A 16375-nucleotide genomic window follows, 5' to 3' on the forward strand; every position below is an offset into this window, starting at 1 on the left:
CTCAAAATGTGATTCATCATGGCAAGAGGGACAATGAGGTAATGCTGTGATTACTTACCAGTAATAGCAGTTCTCTGAGTCCTTCTGTTCGCTGTCATGAATCTGGCCCTCCCTCCCGCCCTACTGACCAGTCCAACTGTGTGGTGTCTGGGCTTGGTATGGGACAGGAAGTGAGGAGGGGGGGTTGTGAATGGAGACATAAGAGGCTCTCTATGTGATTCACCACTGCAAGAGGACTCAACGTAATACTATTACCGGTACGTAATGTAGCAATACCTCAGATGTAGTAGAGGGGAAGCCAATCACCCAGTGGCTAAGTAACTACCAAAAGGTAGGGATGGTAGTTCATTAATAACAGCAAACAGGAACAAACAGAAAATACTGGACAGCTGGCAGAAGAGTTCTTCCAAAAATGCAGGGGACAACCCACAGGATACTCCTAGATACATTTGCGGTGAACACATAACTGTAGGCAGAGCCATCATATACCTGCCAAACAGGAGGTCCACTCCTTCACAGCATAGAAGAGGAAGTACATCATCTTGGATCAGATAACATCCTTATTGAAACAACCATAGGAGGCCATAACAAATTGAGCAGCTTTGCTACCCTACCAAGTCTGCCCTCAGAAAAGTCTTCCACATTCAAGAGTTGAATATGATGAAGGAACCTTCCTTTTTCTCCCCTTCCCTTTTTAAGAAAATAGAGAATTTCCTTAGTACCACAGCCGAAGGTGAGCTACCCTGTGTCAGATCCGCAATCCCAGTGAGGTCCACAAATCTGAAGACCATGAGGTAAGCAACCCCCAGCTCACCACATTCCCTTTGGGCCTAGCATCTCCTAAATGACTGTCACAAGTAATACATGAGCACAGATCATATTTTTACAGTCATGTGCTACAATTTTCCCTTTTAGGAATCATGCATATTTTATTCATGTTCAAGGTTAGTTTTTGGTTCAGCACAAGTACTTTTGGAAGTTGGCAGTTTGGGCTGGACTGTTCACATGAGGAACAGGGTGAGGGCTGATTTGCATATGGGTGTGTCTGAACTGGGGTGGTGAAGTGAGCTAAAAAATGATGATGTGTAAACTCTGATCTGTGACTGGGGGTGAGTGTCTGAAAAGTTTCAGTGCTCCGTCCATCATCTCCTAGCACTTTTTGTTCACCCTAAGTTGGCAGGGTATGCCCAGACGTGGGTCCCTTGCTCACTTTGCCACTGGATTCAGGCTAGCTTCGCTGATGAGGAGTGAAACTCCGAACCGATCTTAGGATGCTTGTTTCCAGTCTAGGGACAATTTGGCTTGGCAGTTTGGGCTGGACTGTTCCCATCATGAATAGGGTCAAGGCTGATTTGCATATGTCTGGGTTTGAACCGGAGTAGCGAAATGAGCCAAAGAACAATGATGGATTAAACCCAGATCTGTGACTGAGTGTCTGAAACGTTTCAGCCCTCTGTCCATCATCTCCTTGTGGTTACTTTTGGAAAATAATCATGTTTGATCTCTGAGCCCATCATTTGTGTGTCTTGAAATTCTTGGTGCCTTTAGCCTTTGTGGTATCAAGGGAGTTTAGGAACTATTAAGGGCATTGGGAAAGATTCCCCAGTCAACACATGCACATCTGTGAGGATCAGTTTGCTACTCACAGATGTGCATGTGCACATCCCCATGCAGATCCCAATTCACTAATGGCATCTGACTGAATGATAAAAGCAAGGATGGAAAGCTGACCAGACTTTTTTTAAATGGCCCTCTAGGACTACTAATGGATTAGGACCGAGTTTGCAGATTTTGTATTTATTTGTTCCCAGGGTGAAATGACAGGGATCTGCTCACATAGAATGCGCAAAGGACAATTCCATAAGCGCATTTAATTTATTGCATCTCCTAACAACTTGCTAATAGCTGGACCCTAACTGGCAGTGACAACCTGCTTCTCAAACCTCTGAATAAGATGATGTATTAATATTTCAATAGCTAATCAATGATTATCAAGATACTCATTATGATATCACACCACAGTGTCAACTAACACTGTTTGACAAGGCAAATACACATGGTTTGTGTCGCATATTTTTTAAAACCCAAGACTCATAAGGAGTTTTCTAAATCACTGCTGCCCCTTGGAAGACTTTTCTTATACCATTAAAATGTTCAGAAAAGCATCATTCTGCTTCATTATGCAACCTCATTTTAGCTCAGAGCACATAACTTGAGTGGCAGGCAATAAACTCATGACAGTGTTCTCTATAAATGTTCATTGTTTTTCTAATACCTTTAAATGCCCAATTAACATCACCCATTAGCAGGGTTTGTTCTTACCGTAGAGCTCTATGTGCTGGCAACATCTCTCAACAATGCGGGGGACCTGCCTATAGATAGGATTAAGGCTCAGCTTCTTATTCCGTTCCATGACCCTCCGGCTTTCCAGCTCATTGGGATGCGAGAGCTGCAGTGCTTCCAGCAATCGGGAATGATTGTCATCGAGATCAGTGATAGAGTCAACTGACAAGGCCCCCTAAAGGCACAACACAAGATATCACCATGTAAGACATGTATCCTTGACAATACAAAACATTGCAATAAATTCTTGTACACCAACAAAAGAACTGTGGGACATGGAAGCATCTGCTAAAGGTGAAGAACTGACACACCTGTAGCACCAGCAAAATCATGAGAGGGCATTCCCTCAGTGTCTTAGGATTGTGGCCCCATGGAAATGAGGGAATCACTTTGCCTCTGTGCTTACACAGTATTACGGACGCAGGTGCAGAGCTAAACATGCCCTTAGGAGGACCACTGACAGTGTCACAAAAAGCTTGTGCACTGTTAGCGTGTGCCAAGAGGGCAGCCTTCTCGAGGTTGGAATGGTGTCCCATGGACCTCCCAGGTATCCCTCTCTAGGCGTGTGCAGTTACTCTCTGCACCGCCCTGCAGGGGGACCTAGCAGCAATATAATCTGGTACTTTCACATGAAAAATTGTTTTCAGTTGGGGGAATCCAAATAAATCATATGACTCCCCGTTAATATGGACGTCAGCCAGAAAGAAAGAGATAGTCATGAAATTTGTATTATTTGATAACAAAATGTTTCTCTTTCCTGTTATGTGGTACAGATGGAGAGCATTTCTAAAAACAGTTCACTAAGAGGCACATGCATCATTGAAAATTGCGCTTGCAAAGGGGCAGATGCATCATCCCAAATGCAAAAATCACAATTTGCGATTGCATTTAAGGCATCGCAAATTGCGATGCATTAAATGCAATGCAAGATTGCATTTAAAATAGCGATTTCGCTATTATGGACCGCTAAATACCAATTATTTCAACCTGATGGTATTTAGCGAAAACTTGAAAAATGCACTCAAGTGCATTTTTCAAAGTTTCAGTTTACACACACACATGCCCATGGGGCATGTCTGTGCGCAACATTGGTGCACATCAACATTTCAGGGGTGCAACAGGGTGTCCTTTTGACACTCATGCACCCTTAAAATTGCATGTGCAATTTGCAAGTACCTATTGGTACTCGCAAATTGCGCATGTAATTTCCCATTCATTCCTATGGGCCTATAGGCCCATAGGAATGAATGGGAAGCATAGGCTTTTTTACGAGTCCTTAATTGTGATTCCTTAATAATCGCAATTAAGGACTCGCAAAAGCATAGCTTGATGCATGTGCCAGTTAGTGTCTTCATTATAAGCATGCAGAGGGATTCAGGTGTTTTGGTACCAGAATTAAAGGCCGAGAGCAAGCCTATTAGGGCCCACTGTGGCTATTGGGTGATACAAATCATGAGCCATGGAGTGGACCTAGCAGTGCAAGCCTGCTCAAGATTGAGCGTCTTTAACCAAAAGTCTTTGATACGTGTATCTGCAGGGAGCCATCAAAAACACACAATTATTAGAGAGGCCATTTTATACTTAAAACAATAACCACTGGTGTTAGACCTTGAGGTGTCTTTTTTTAATATCTGTTACACAATTGATTAAAAAAGCGTCTGTGGAAGAAAGGCTTTGTGAAAAATTATGCATGGCACACTGGCACATTTGTTTTCGCAAAATTATCAGTCTAGGATTCAACCACATCATATTTGTATTAGTTTGATGTTATTAACGTGTTTGATTTTTTAAATATGACAATATATCAAATGTGAAAGAAAATATGGCATTTTTGCACTCAAAAGGATTTCCTTTCATGAAAGCTATCATTAGAAAAACAAACCTTTGTGCTTTACAGCTCACATGGACACCATTAGGGGCTTACGCTGTCATACACCACTTTTATAAGTTTACCAAAGAGTTACAATGGCTGCACTTAGAATACCTTCAGTAAATTACACCTATATTTTTTCTATAACACTAACCTATTCTTTTATACACTGCTTCTCAGAAGACCAATGTCTGGTAGCATGAGTAACCCATGCAACTCAAATAATAGCTGCTCATACATAGGTTTTGGGAATACATGTCGTGTTTAGTATTCTACTGTGCTTATATTATAAGCAGTGCCATGGAATGCGTATTGTAAATGTGATGATGTAGAGGGGAAGAACCTTGGAGTCAGCTGGTGCTGACCTCCTTGGCCCTTCAGACCTACTACATGCTGTCTTCGTTTACTGCAATAAAAATATACGTTTGGAAATAACAGCAATGGCGGGAATCATATCTCAACACAACAGCACTCAATCATGAACCGAGTCTCACCCTTCTCCGAGCACGAGACACATTGTCCAGGAAGGTAGGGGAAAGGGGTTCATCGCGGAACTCCAGAGAGGTCCCCAGCACAGAATTCCGGTCCGAAGGGGACTTCTTCTGCTTCTGAGCCAGGAACCGGATCACTGTGGCCTCCACCTCCAGGCAATCCCGGCGACTCTCTTTCACCGCTTCCTGCTTCTGCTTGTGGGCCCGGTCATTGGCTATCACTTGAGACAAGGGAAGCCCAAAGGCCTTTGGGGTTGCTTCTGTAGAAATGAACAGCAATTGTTAGTCTGGTTCTAAGCACACAATGGGTTTAGTATCGCATTTGCATTTTGTGAAAAAAACACAATGTCATACATTCTACTTGGGTGACTCCCACTATCGTCAGGAAAATCGAAGGAAATAATTTATTTTTAAACATAAAGAAATGATTTGTCCATTGTTTTGAAGGAATGACACTGGAGCCTACATTTATTATTCAAAGATCATCCTGAATCACAAGAATCTTTGCAATTCAGGTCTGGGAGTCTCCGTCTAAAGAAGCGTACAAGTAAAACCATTCGAGAGGTCAGTCAGGACTTGATAAGAGCTGAAATATAAGACAATCGAGCTGCATCCTTTTAAGAGAGTCTGTAACACTTACTGCCTCTAGCCAATTCTACAACCATGTTTGACGTCCTACTTCTAACGCTGCACAGACGAAAGAGCGTAAAGTTTAAGGCTTTCCTATCACAAATTGGGAAAGAAGAGAAGCAGCATGGCGTTGTCCAATTATGATGCACTGTTGAGATGTCACTTTGGGTGTTCAAACAAGAAGTTGTGTGCTAGATTAAAGGCATATGTAGAAGCAAAGTAGACTCCCTGATGGACCGGGCGTGCTGCAGGAATGCCTAGTGATCTACAATGAGGCCATCAAAAGATGATCTTCAGAACCCGGTATTGGGCGTTGGTGAAGCACCGGGTCATTGAGCCTCCGCTGTGGTGGTAGCAGTCTTATCATTGATGTCCCGAGAACCGACTTAAAATCGAATTGAAAACTGTTGGCTAAATACCCCTTTCCCTACTTGAATGAATTTCGAACTTACAAAGCGCACTGTCACTCACCATGGAGCATCCTGGTGCTAAAAAGTGAATCTGAGTACTCAGCTGAGAAAAAGGAAATAATAGACCCTGGCTAAGGGAGTGGCAGAGAGCACTGGGCCAAGAAGAGCCAGGTCTTCACGAGGTTGGTGAATAGGACTTCTGATTCAGTGAAATGCAAGGTGCTAGGGAGCTGACTGCAAGACTTAGATCCTACAACCAAGAAGAATTTGCCAAATCAGGTTTTTAGTCTGTAGAGAGGTGTCTTGAGAAGATTTGTGTGGAAGGATCTCAGCGGTCTTGTGTTTGTGTGATGTGTGAATGTGGCAGTCGGATACTTAGGTCCAGAGGCTCTGAATGCTCTGAAGACCAGCAGAAGGATTTTAAAGAGGATCCTTTTGAGCATCGGTAACCAGTGTAGAGTTTTTAGAGTATAAGAGGCCGAATTCCATCTAGGGAGGTTTGGCACAAGTCTGGCAGCTGCATGTTGCACCATCTGGAGTTTATGACGGGTGAGTTTTGACACTCCTGCATAAAGGCTATTATGGTAGTCGAGACTGGATGTGATGAGAGCAAAAGCATCTGTTTTCCTGAGAGCTAGTGGGAGAAGTTCAAAAAAACGTTCTGAGAGATTTAAAACACATTCCTGCCACCGCAAGTACTTGAGGGTAGAACGAGAGAGTTGTGTCAAATTTTATTCCGAAGTTTCTTGCCACTTCTACTGTGGCGGGGTGCTGGCACAGTGTTAGGTCACCATGAAGGAGGAATGAAGGACGTAGCATTACTGAATAACAGGATCTCTGTTTTATCTGTTGCATTTTAGATGGTTTGATTGCATTCAAGGATAACTTCAGTGAGATAGTTTTTAAATTTTAGTTCTGGCCCATGGGACCCTTTATCCAGGGAAAGAATTAGGTGTATGTCATTCGCATACAATGTAGTGGCAATTCCTAATGAAGCTAAGGGGGGGAACAACTGATGCTACTGATCTTTCTGCAGAGGCAAAAGGTTGAAGTGTGACTTTTTGTCTACAACCAGTGAGGAATCATTTGATCCAAGCCAGAGCTTTATGGGAAATGTCACAATCCTTCGTTTGCTGCAGGAGTAAGGCATGTGAAATGGTGTCAAACGCAGTGGAGAGACCTAATAAAAATCAACGTTGCTTCCAGTGTCCAGGGTCAATTTTATGGTGACAAACTTCCAACAGAGCTGACTCAGTGAAATGTTATGGGCGAAATCCAGATTGGCAGGTCGGTAGCGCATTGGAATTTTGAAGAAAGGAGATTAGTTGAGCATTAATGCATTTTTCAAGTAATATGATTAATGCAGGGAGCGGTGAAATGGGCCGGAGTTTATTAGTGTGGAAGGATCTGCAAGAGATTTGTTTTGCAAAGGTTTCACAACTACTAATTTCAAGTCTGCTGGGACCAGAGCAATTGCTGGTGAAGTGTTGAGAACTTTATTAATCTGAGGGTTGACAATGTCAACTATCTTATGAAGAATGGCCTGGGGACAAGGGTCATTCGGGGAGCCAGATTTATGAGGAAGGCCTGTTGTGACTGTGACAGGGTCATCTCCTGAAAGAAAAACAAAGTTGCGGTTCCTGCTTTAGGGAGACTACCCAATAAATCCTCATCAGAAGGGAGCACAACGGTGAAGAAACCCTATTGAATGGCCTATATTTTTTCTTTGAAGGACGAAATCTGATCACATAGCATTTAGATGGGGATTTGGGTCATCTAGGGGGAATGTCCCTGGCCAGTGACTTTGGTTGTAGAAAAGATTTGGAAATACTAAAACTAGTTTTGGGTTCAGACCCAGCCGCTTCAATCTGGGTGGTGAAGTATGCTTTTTTCTGCCTTAATCTGGGCATGATAGACTTTTTGTGCCTTCTTGTATCAGAGCGATACCAAAGGGGATGATAGACGGAGCGTTTGAGCAAATCAAACACTCGCCCCCAGTCAACTGATCTGGGTTCATTCCATCATCATTTTTTAGCTCACTCCACCACCCCAGTTCAGACATGGCCATATGCAAATCAGTCTGACCCAGTGCATCATGGCAACAGTCCAGCCCGAACTGCCAATCCATGTCTTCCCTGGACCTGAAACAAGCATCCTGGGACCGGTTTTGGGTTCATAACCCTCATCAGCCAGGCTATCTTGAATCCAGTGGCAAAGTGATTAAGGGACCCATGTCTGGGCATACCCTGCCAACTTAGGGCGAACAAAGCGATACCAAAGGGGATGATGGATGGAGCGTTCGAGCAAATCAAACACTCACCCCCAAGGACCTTTATCAGAGCAGGTCTTTGGGGGTTATATGATTTCCTTCATTTCTGTTCTGATTGTTTACAAAGCAACCATTGCTCTGCTACAGTTGGGGAAAACCATGGAGCCAAAGGGTGACATTTATACTTCTTCCCAGAGGTTATAGGAGCTATTTCATTCACTGCTTTGGTAATTCAATTGTTAAATAAAGTGAGATCTGCAGCTAGATTCCCCATGGGTGTACGACCAGAGGTGGAAAGACATGAGGTTTAGTTGGAGTCTAGGATTATCTTGCCTCATTTGCGTAGAATATGGCAGCCTGTAGTAGTAGTGGACAGAGGGGGGTTGTCTGGGTTACTCAGGATTCCAAGGGGGATGAGGTACTGCTCCAACCAAGAATATTGGATTTGGGGCTTCTACTACCAGGTTGGGGTTATTTGAGGCCTCATCCAAGGTGTGACCTGTGGTGTGTGTGAGAGAAGGTACTAACCGATTAAGGCCAGAATATTTAGGGTGTTGATAAGATTAGATACTGCAGGATTATTGCTAATCTCGAGGTATTATCTCCAGTATTATCTCAGATATCAAAGGCTTGTCAGGGAGGTAGAGTAGGGGTAGAGAGTTAGAACTCAAACAGTTATGCAACAGAGGTATAATATACTACACTGTTGAGTGCTTGTCTTTATGAAAAAGAGGGAAACACCATTTTTATACAAGATATAATGCCATACAAAGTAAGGTCATCTAGGCACAGAGTACTAATATGGGTGCTATAGGATTATAATCACAAAACATATGACCAGCCTTTACTATGACACAGGTGCAAGCACACAATGGCATGAGCAAAAAGTCTTCCTGACGGCATAACCCGCAGGTCAGTTCAATCATGTCCCACTACTAAAATATGTTCTCAGTTCTTCAATTCATAAAGAACAAAATACATAGTCAACTGAGAGGTAGAGGCAAATCACTTGGTTGGTTTAATTGAAGTAGTGAGTGTTTGGGAATCTAAAGCACAGACAACAGCAGTGTGACTGGTCACAGCAGAAGCACAGGCATGCGACCCTGCCACCTTTTCCCAGTGTTGGTCAAGGAATGCAGTGCTCAGGCAAAGCAGCAACACAGGTGGTTCTATTACCCAAACAAGAGGCCATTACACTGCTGGTGTTCACAGGCCCTCAACCACGTTATCAGCACCCAGAAGAGTCTGCACAGGTAGGTCCACTCCTGCTGCAGGTCAGGTTGCAACATCCCAGTCATGCCTCTCGCCTGTGTCACGTGGGGTCTGCTCGATAGTCGGGCATTCCTGCCGCTTATCGGGTTGCACCTGCTTCTTTTTAAGCGACCCGATGCAAGCGCGCAGCCGTAAGTAACTGACTCACTACTTGCTGATTGTTATCGAGCTCATTTTAAAGTTTATGTAAATCTTGCACATGTTTCCTGCCCCCATAACCACATTTTAAAATAAAAGAACACTAGGAACCTTTGTTCCTTCATTTCACGCTCGTGGTATTTCTTTTATTTTGTTTAGTTTTGTTTCCTTTGCACTCCCAATATGGAGTTGCCTTAATCCGTTCTCGGCTTCTCGCCTGTGTCACGTGGGGTCTGCTCGATAGTCGGGCATTCCTGCCGCCTATCGGGTGGCACCTGCTTCTTTTTAAGCGACCCGGTGCAAGCGCGCAGCGGGCGCGCCAAAGGCGCGCCAGAGGCGCGCCAGAGGCAATCCCGTGTGCGCCCGTCCGCGCCCGTCCGCGCCCAGCGGCCATCAGCGATTCTCTCCCTGCCTTACCCATCTCAAACTTATTAACATATACTGCCAATGACCTTTTGTCATTGAGAGGCAATGTCCCTCCGTCGTGCACTACGTATAATCATCAGTTACGTAGATTTGTATGCCCCAACTGCAGCTTTGCGCTGGGCCACAGTTACACTAAGCGGGCAACTGTAGCCTCAAGGGGAATAGATTCTTCTGCATTTAAGAAAAATTCCTTCCCAAGGGTAGGCGAGCCTCTACATTTCTGGAGCATTAACTGCCGGTCCCTTCCTAAGAACAAAGCACATATATTCGATTTCCTACACACAGAGAAACCTGATGCTCTGTTTCTTACGGAAACCTAGCTTCACGCCAGTTCTGGTCCGGATACTGCTTGTGCCCTCCCCCCTGGCTATGTCATTGCCAGGAGTGATAGAGGCACTGGGAGGGGAGGCGGGATTGCGATAATCTTTCAATCGAAGTATTCCTGCAAGCTGGAACCTCAGTCCTTTCCGGATTGTGAAGCTGCCTTGTTTAAATTCGCCATTTCTCCTCGAATGACCCTATCCGGTATGCTCATTTACCGCCCCCCCTGGTAATCCTAAGAAATGGCTGTCCTCCTTTCCTGACTTAATTGCCCCTTTTATTTTACAAGCGGCCAACTTTACCATTCTGGGTGACTTGAATCTCCATCTAGAAGATACCCAGAATATTGGGAGCATTACTCTCTTGTCTGACCTTGAAGCTCTCAATCTGACACTACGAAACAAGGGGCCCACACACCAAGCGGGGCACCTATTGGATCCTATTCTGTCCAATCTTTTGTTAGACTGTAGCTTACCCGCTCTTCCGTTAGGGTGGTCAGACCGTTACGCCATTCAATTCCAACTTACCTTTTCTGGAGATTTCACGCCTATCCCTACATGCAACTCTGGGAGTAGAAGACCATGGCATAAATTAAATCTAGTCTCACTAAATAGCCTTTTAGTGGCTAATCTCCCAGATTCAAATCTTCCTCTCCGATCTCTAAATGTGGCGGTATCCAATTGGCTATCTACGTCCATTGATCTTTGTTTGCCATTGACACCGAAACTTAGTTTCTTTCACCATCCCCCTGCCCCTTGGTTTAATAATGACCTTAAGATCATAAAATCCAAATGTAAGTATTTGGAAAGAAAATGGCACAAACTATACACTCCTAGCTGTAAATCTGACTACAAAGCCGCTCTTCATACTTACCACTCTGCCTGTAAGGTCGCAAGAGCTACCTTTGTCTCCAATAATTCATTGAAACGTCCCCAAGCTCTATTTTCAATAGTTAAGAAGCTGGCAGGCTCTAACACCCTACCTCCGCCTCCCGCCCTTGACGTGATCCAATGCAATAACATTGCCAATTTCTTTATTACCAAGGTGGAGGCTATATACAGTATATTAATAACTCCCGCCTCCGCAAACCCCGATAGGCTTCGGTCCGAAACCATCTGCATGAGCCTTCACCCTTCAACAGTCAAAATTTCAAACTGGCCCCTCTTTGAAGATTGATCCTTTTTTGACTGTTTAGCCAGGGTAAAATCGGGCTCTTCCGTAGACCCTTTACCGGTCAATATTCTACAACAATTATCTCCTGTTGTTTTGAGAATTCTTAAGGAACTTCTAAATTCCTCTTTACAGGAGTCCTTTGTTCCTCTGGACTGGAAGCATGCGATGGTGGTCCCCCTTTTAAAAAAGCCCAACGCTGACCCATCTATTTTGTCAAACTTCCATCCAATCTCACTTCTGCCTGCGCTCTCTAAAATCTTAGAAAAACATGTAAACTTTCAGCTTACAACTCACATAGAAAGTTCAGGCTTTTTGCACCCGTCCCAATAAGGATTTGGGACCCATTTTTCAACAGAGACCACCTTACTGGGGGTAACGGAGAAATTGCGCTCCTGTCTTGATCGAGGGGAGACTATGGCACTCATTTTACTAGATTGGAGTGCGGCATTCGACACTGTGTCTCATTCCATCTTGTTAAAATCTCTCCAGTCAGCAGGAGTCGAAGGCCCCGCCCTTTCGTGGTTGGCCTCTTTTCTCAGAAACCGTACTTTTCAGGTTTTCTCCTCCGATTCTTCATCTACTATTCGACCATCTGCGTATGGAGTTCCCCGGGGGTCCACTCTGAGCCCATTGCTCTTCAACATCTATGTGAGACCTCTTGCGACCATCGTAGAGGACGCTGGTCTCTCCCTCTACTCCTACGCCGACGATACTTAAATCATTTTCTCTCTATCTTCTACTAAAGAAGCGCTTGCATCCTCTTTGCAGAGTGGCTTACGTCGAGTATCGGAGTGGATGAGTGCCAATTTTTTTTTATTAAACGGTGACAAAACTGAGGTCTTTATCTTGGGCAAACATAAACATCTTTGAAGTCCTCGTCATTGGCCCCAGGAAATGAGTCCTTTCCCCCAGCCTGTTGCCCAGGCCCGCAATCTTGGGTTTGTCATTGACAATCAACTGTCTATGCGTCAACAGGCGGTCAGCACTGCCGCCACCTGTTTTACCATTCTTAGATGGCTGCGGAAGATCATCTGGATGCTTCCTGACTCCACACAAAAAACGGTGGTCCAGGCACTTGTTATTTCCCGCCTGGATTACGGTAATGTACTTTACCTGGGGGGCAGTCAGGAACTTTTGAACAAGCTCCAGGTGGTTCAAAATTCTGTCGCTCGCCTTCTTTGCCACATCCCTAGGAAAACTTCTATCTTTCCTTATCTTCGGAATTTGCACTGGCTCCGCATTGAAAGCCGCATCAAATTCAAGACCTTGTGCCATATCTTTAAAATTAAGCAAGTTTCTGCCCCTGCATACTTGCAGGAACTCTTTCGTCCTTATGTCCCTTCCCGGTCCTTACGTTGCTTCCACCCTAGACAATCTAGTACTACCCAGATTTAAACTAACTAGAATGGGTGGCCGCTCTTTCGCATGTCTTGGGCCTAAACTCTGGAATTCTCTCCCAAATTTCATGAAACACGAATCCTCTTATCTTAGGTTCCGCCGAGATCTTAAAACCTGGCTCTTCTCTCAGTAATTAGTTCAGTTTACTTAGTCTACAGTAGTGGACATGCCTGCGCCGGGAAACCCTGCCAAGGGTAGCTGTGCGAAATATAAATTTAATTTAATAATGCTGATGGTCATGCAAATGGGCTGTCAGCTGTGCAGACATATACAGTTTTGTAAGGAAAATTATGGGGAAGCAGAAGACCCACTTCTAGAGTTGAGTCAGCGTCAATTACACTCTCTTGATTATGAGCACTCTTCTGGGCTATCCCACACTACCAACACAGCAGGCGGCTTCTCCTCCTTAGGCAGTCATCTCCTTGTGGAGTCAGGCACCACTTTCCCTGTCTCAGCAGGTCTGGAAGGATTACATGTCCCAGGTAGATCCAAATGTCTTTCATTCAGATGGCACAGATTTGAGGTGATGTCCCCTGAACACTAGGAAAATGGCTATCAAGGTCCCCTCCCTGGATCTCATTAGTTCTTCAAGTACTCTCTGTAAAGATAGTCGATATTCTCATGAAGTAGATCCAAATTCAAGTTTAATAACTCCAAGTTGAGTTTAAACAGCATCCCCAGCAGGCACAGTCCAACTTCTGATCCCCCAACATTCCAGATCCCACATATGTCACTGATGACTGACCTGCATTCTAAAACATCATCATCATCAAATCCTTACACTCTCCAGATCAATTTCTCCTTTGGCCATGAAGTAACAGAAACATAATGAGTTAGCTTGGGAGTCATGTTTGTAGTCATTTTCTAGATCGGGGATGTTGTTTTCGCTGTCAGTGTTCAGGAGTAAGATTGAAGTGGTTCTCTCTAAAAAGTATCTTCTTCTGCTGAGCAAATATAGGGTTAGTTTAAGTTAAGGACTCTTACAGCAAGTAGTTTCAATGCTGCCTGCATCCATAGCACCCAAAACATAAGTACTATAAATAGAGAAGACTCCACACCTGGTTGCCATCAGTCTTCTGGTGCAGCACTCTAGGGAGAGACAAATGCCTAGAAGATTTCCCCCAAAAGAAAAGACAGTCTCTTCTCACCTACTGGCATCGATCAGCCAAATTTCAGTGCCCAAAAAGGGATGATCAGCAGACCCTTGGTAACAAAGGTCACAGCTGCATTTCCAAACCAGCCATATTGCCTTCCTCCCTGGCTTTAGTGTCTGAAACTGCATCCTTCCACTTTGGAATACAAGATATATGTATCACTGTCTGGGAAGGCTTTATCACAACCTTCCATTTTATGCTATGTTTTGCCCAGGAGCATCCATAATGGATCCCAGTGGTCTCTTCAACCATATATTCACAATAACCATAAAGCCACCGTACAATACACCATATACATGACACGTGCACAAGGATGTCAGCGGAGAGATTTGACTGGAAATGCAAGCAGAATTTTACTCAAGTGGGACTAGTCGGTACCACACACAACCCTAAACAGGAAATAATGTATGTTTTCAATCATCAATCAGAAAACATTACTCTGCTATGTTTAATTAAAGTATAGGTCATAATACATGGTAGTCCAATGTTAACTAGAAAGTGAGCTTGGTGCACCTCTTCTGAACTCAGAGACAGGCCTTAGGTCTCATAGTCAGTCAGAAGTCCTAGGCATTAGCACACACCGGATTATAATGTGCTGGACCAAAACTGTCATGATACCAAATAACTTGCAGCTGGAGTAAGTCCGCGCTGGGGGGCACATCTTTACTGACATGCAGGAGACATTTCTGCACCCTCGCTGATTAGCCTGTATTACCACAGACAACTAGAGCCAGTGCATGAACGACAGAGGTATGGAATGATCATGTAACTGTTGCTAGTCTACTATGCTAAGACAGAGTTTAAGAACAGCAAGGTGACTAGTCCGGTGGATGTGTGGCTCACACACGAAAAAGACGAGAACCTCTAAGCTTCCAATGAACTAAAGGGCATGTGAGAAACATCAGGAATCTCCACGCTACTGCTCTGAAATGTACATCCATTCCTTTTACTTGGGAACCTGGTTACCACAGAAATCTTTCTAGCCTTCATACTTTCCTCCCTATTTATTTTAATTCATGGATTTGGGGCTAGATGTTCTAAGACTTTGGTCGCAAAAAGCAACTGCAATTTGTGACCAGGTGTTTTTTGTAACAAGAAACTAATTTTGTGAACTGACTTAAATTCTAATAGATCAGTTTGCAAATCAGGAATCGGACTGAATCGCAATTTGACCTACTTAATTAATAATAATTAGGTAGGTGGCAAATTACAACTCAATCCAATTTTACACTAGGATGGTAAACCGCAAGGGTCAGTAGGACATTATGTCTGAGGCTGTTTTTAAAAAAGTAACTTTTTTAAAGCATATTTTGGGCTGCATTTAGAGGAAAACACTTTCTCTTTTAAAAATGTGAGTTAGCAGTGGTCCCTTAGACAACTACCTACTACCTCAGAGTCTTTAAACCCAATTTAAAAAGGAGAAGGGGCCCAAAAGGAACCCCGTTCATTGCTTAATTTGGGCGGTAAAACTCTCACTCAACTTTGAAGAGCATTACATACTGACTTAGACAAGGGAGATGGCGGGAAGAGGCAAGAAACAAGCAGAAAGAGGCAGAACAGAGGGCAGAAAAACGAGCTGAAAAGGCAAAACAGAGCAGAAAAGAGCAAAACATAGGTCAGAAAAACAAGCAGAATAGGCAAAACAGCGGTCAGAAAAACAAGCAAAAAAGGGAGAATAGAGTGGAGAAAAACAAGCAGAAAAGGCAAAATAGAGCAGTAGAGGGCAAAACAGAGGGCAGGAAACGAGCAGAAAAGGCAAAATGGAGGGCAGAAAAATGAGCAGAAAGGCACAACAGAGGCCAGAAAAATGAGCAGAAAAGACAAACCAGAATAGGAAATGAGCAAAGGAGGCACAAACAGATGGCAGCAGGTAGGAATCCAGCAGAGTGTAGACAAATGAGGGCAAGCTGGAAAGTAGAAATGTTGCAGGGGGAGATGGCACGAGGACCTGATCTTAGTGAGTCAGAAAATGAGTGAGACAGAGTGAATCAGTGTGAAACTGATTGAGTCAGACTGAATGAGAATGATAGTGGCTGAGTGAGTTTGACTCAGAATGAGTCTGTGTGAGTATGAATGAGTCAGAGTGAATCAGAAGGAGTATGACTGAGTGAATCTGTGAGAATGACAGGTTGACTGTGAATAAGCAAAACTGAGTCAAAGTGAGACTGAGTGAGTCAGAATTAGTGGGGCTGAGTGTGAATGAGTGAACCTGTATTAGTGAATCACAGTAAGCTTGATTCGGAATGAGTAGGGCTGAGTGAATCGGGGAGGATGAGTGAGCTATAGGAGACCCTGTGAAAGCAAGTGAGAATGAGATAGACTGAGCAGGAATTGGTGAGTCTCAGTGAAACAGAGTGAGTCTCAGTGAGACTGAGTCAGTCAAAGTGACATTGTGTGAGTCAGAATGAGTGATATTGAGTGGGACGTGGTGAGAATGAGTGGGACTGATTTAGTATGAGTGAGTCAGTGCAACTGAGTGA

General features: G+C 44.0%; 1 protein-coding gene across 5 annotated transcripts in view; it reads right to left on the bottom strand.

Moving 5' to 3' along the window:
- Positions 1 to 16375, bottom strand: part of LOC146823290 (rho GTPase-activating protein 6-like) — a 1132600-nt gene that overhangs the window by 192451 nt on the left and 923774 nt on the right. For all 5 annotated transcript variants that reach the window (XM_085607628.1, XM_085607627.1, XM_085607629.1 and 2 more), the window contains 2 exons: positions 4708 to 4964; positions 2323 to 2518 (listed from right to left, as the gene is read on the bottom strand). In XM_085607628.1, coding sequence (XP_085463754.1) covers positions 2323 to 2518; positions 4708 to 4964 — 453 coding nt within the window. The remainder of the gene's footprint in view (positions 1 to 2322; positions 2519 to 4707; positions 4965 to 16375) is intronic.

This window comes from Triturus cristatus, chromosome 5_2, assembly GCF_964204655.1.
Source record: "Triturus cristatus chromosome 5_2, aTriCri1.1, whole genome shotgun sequence".
NCBI lineage: Eukaryota > Metazoa > Chordata > Amphibia > Caudata > Salamandridae > Triturus > Triturus cristatus.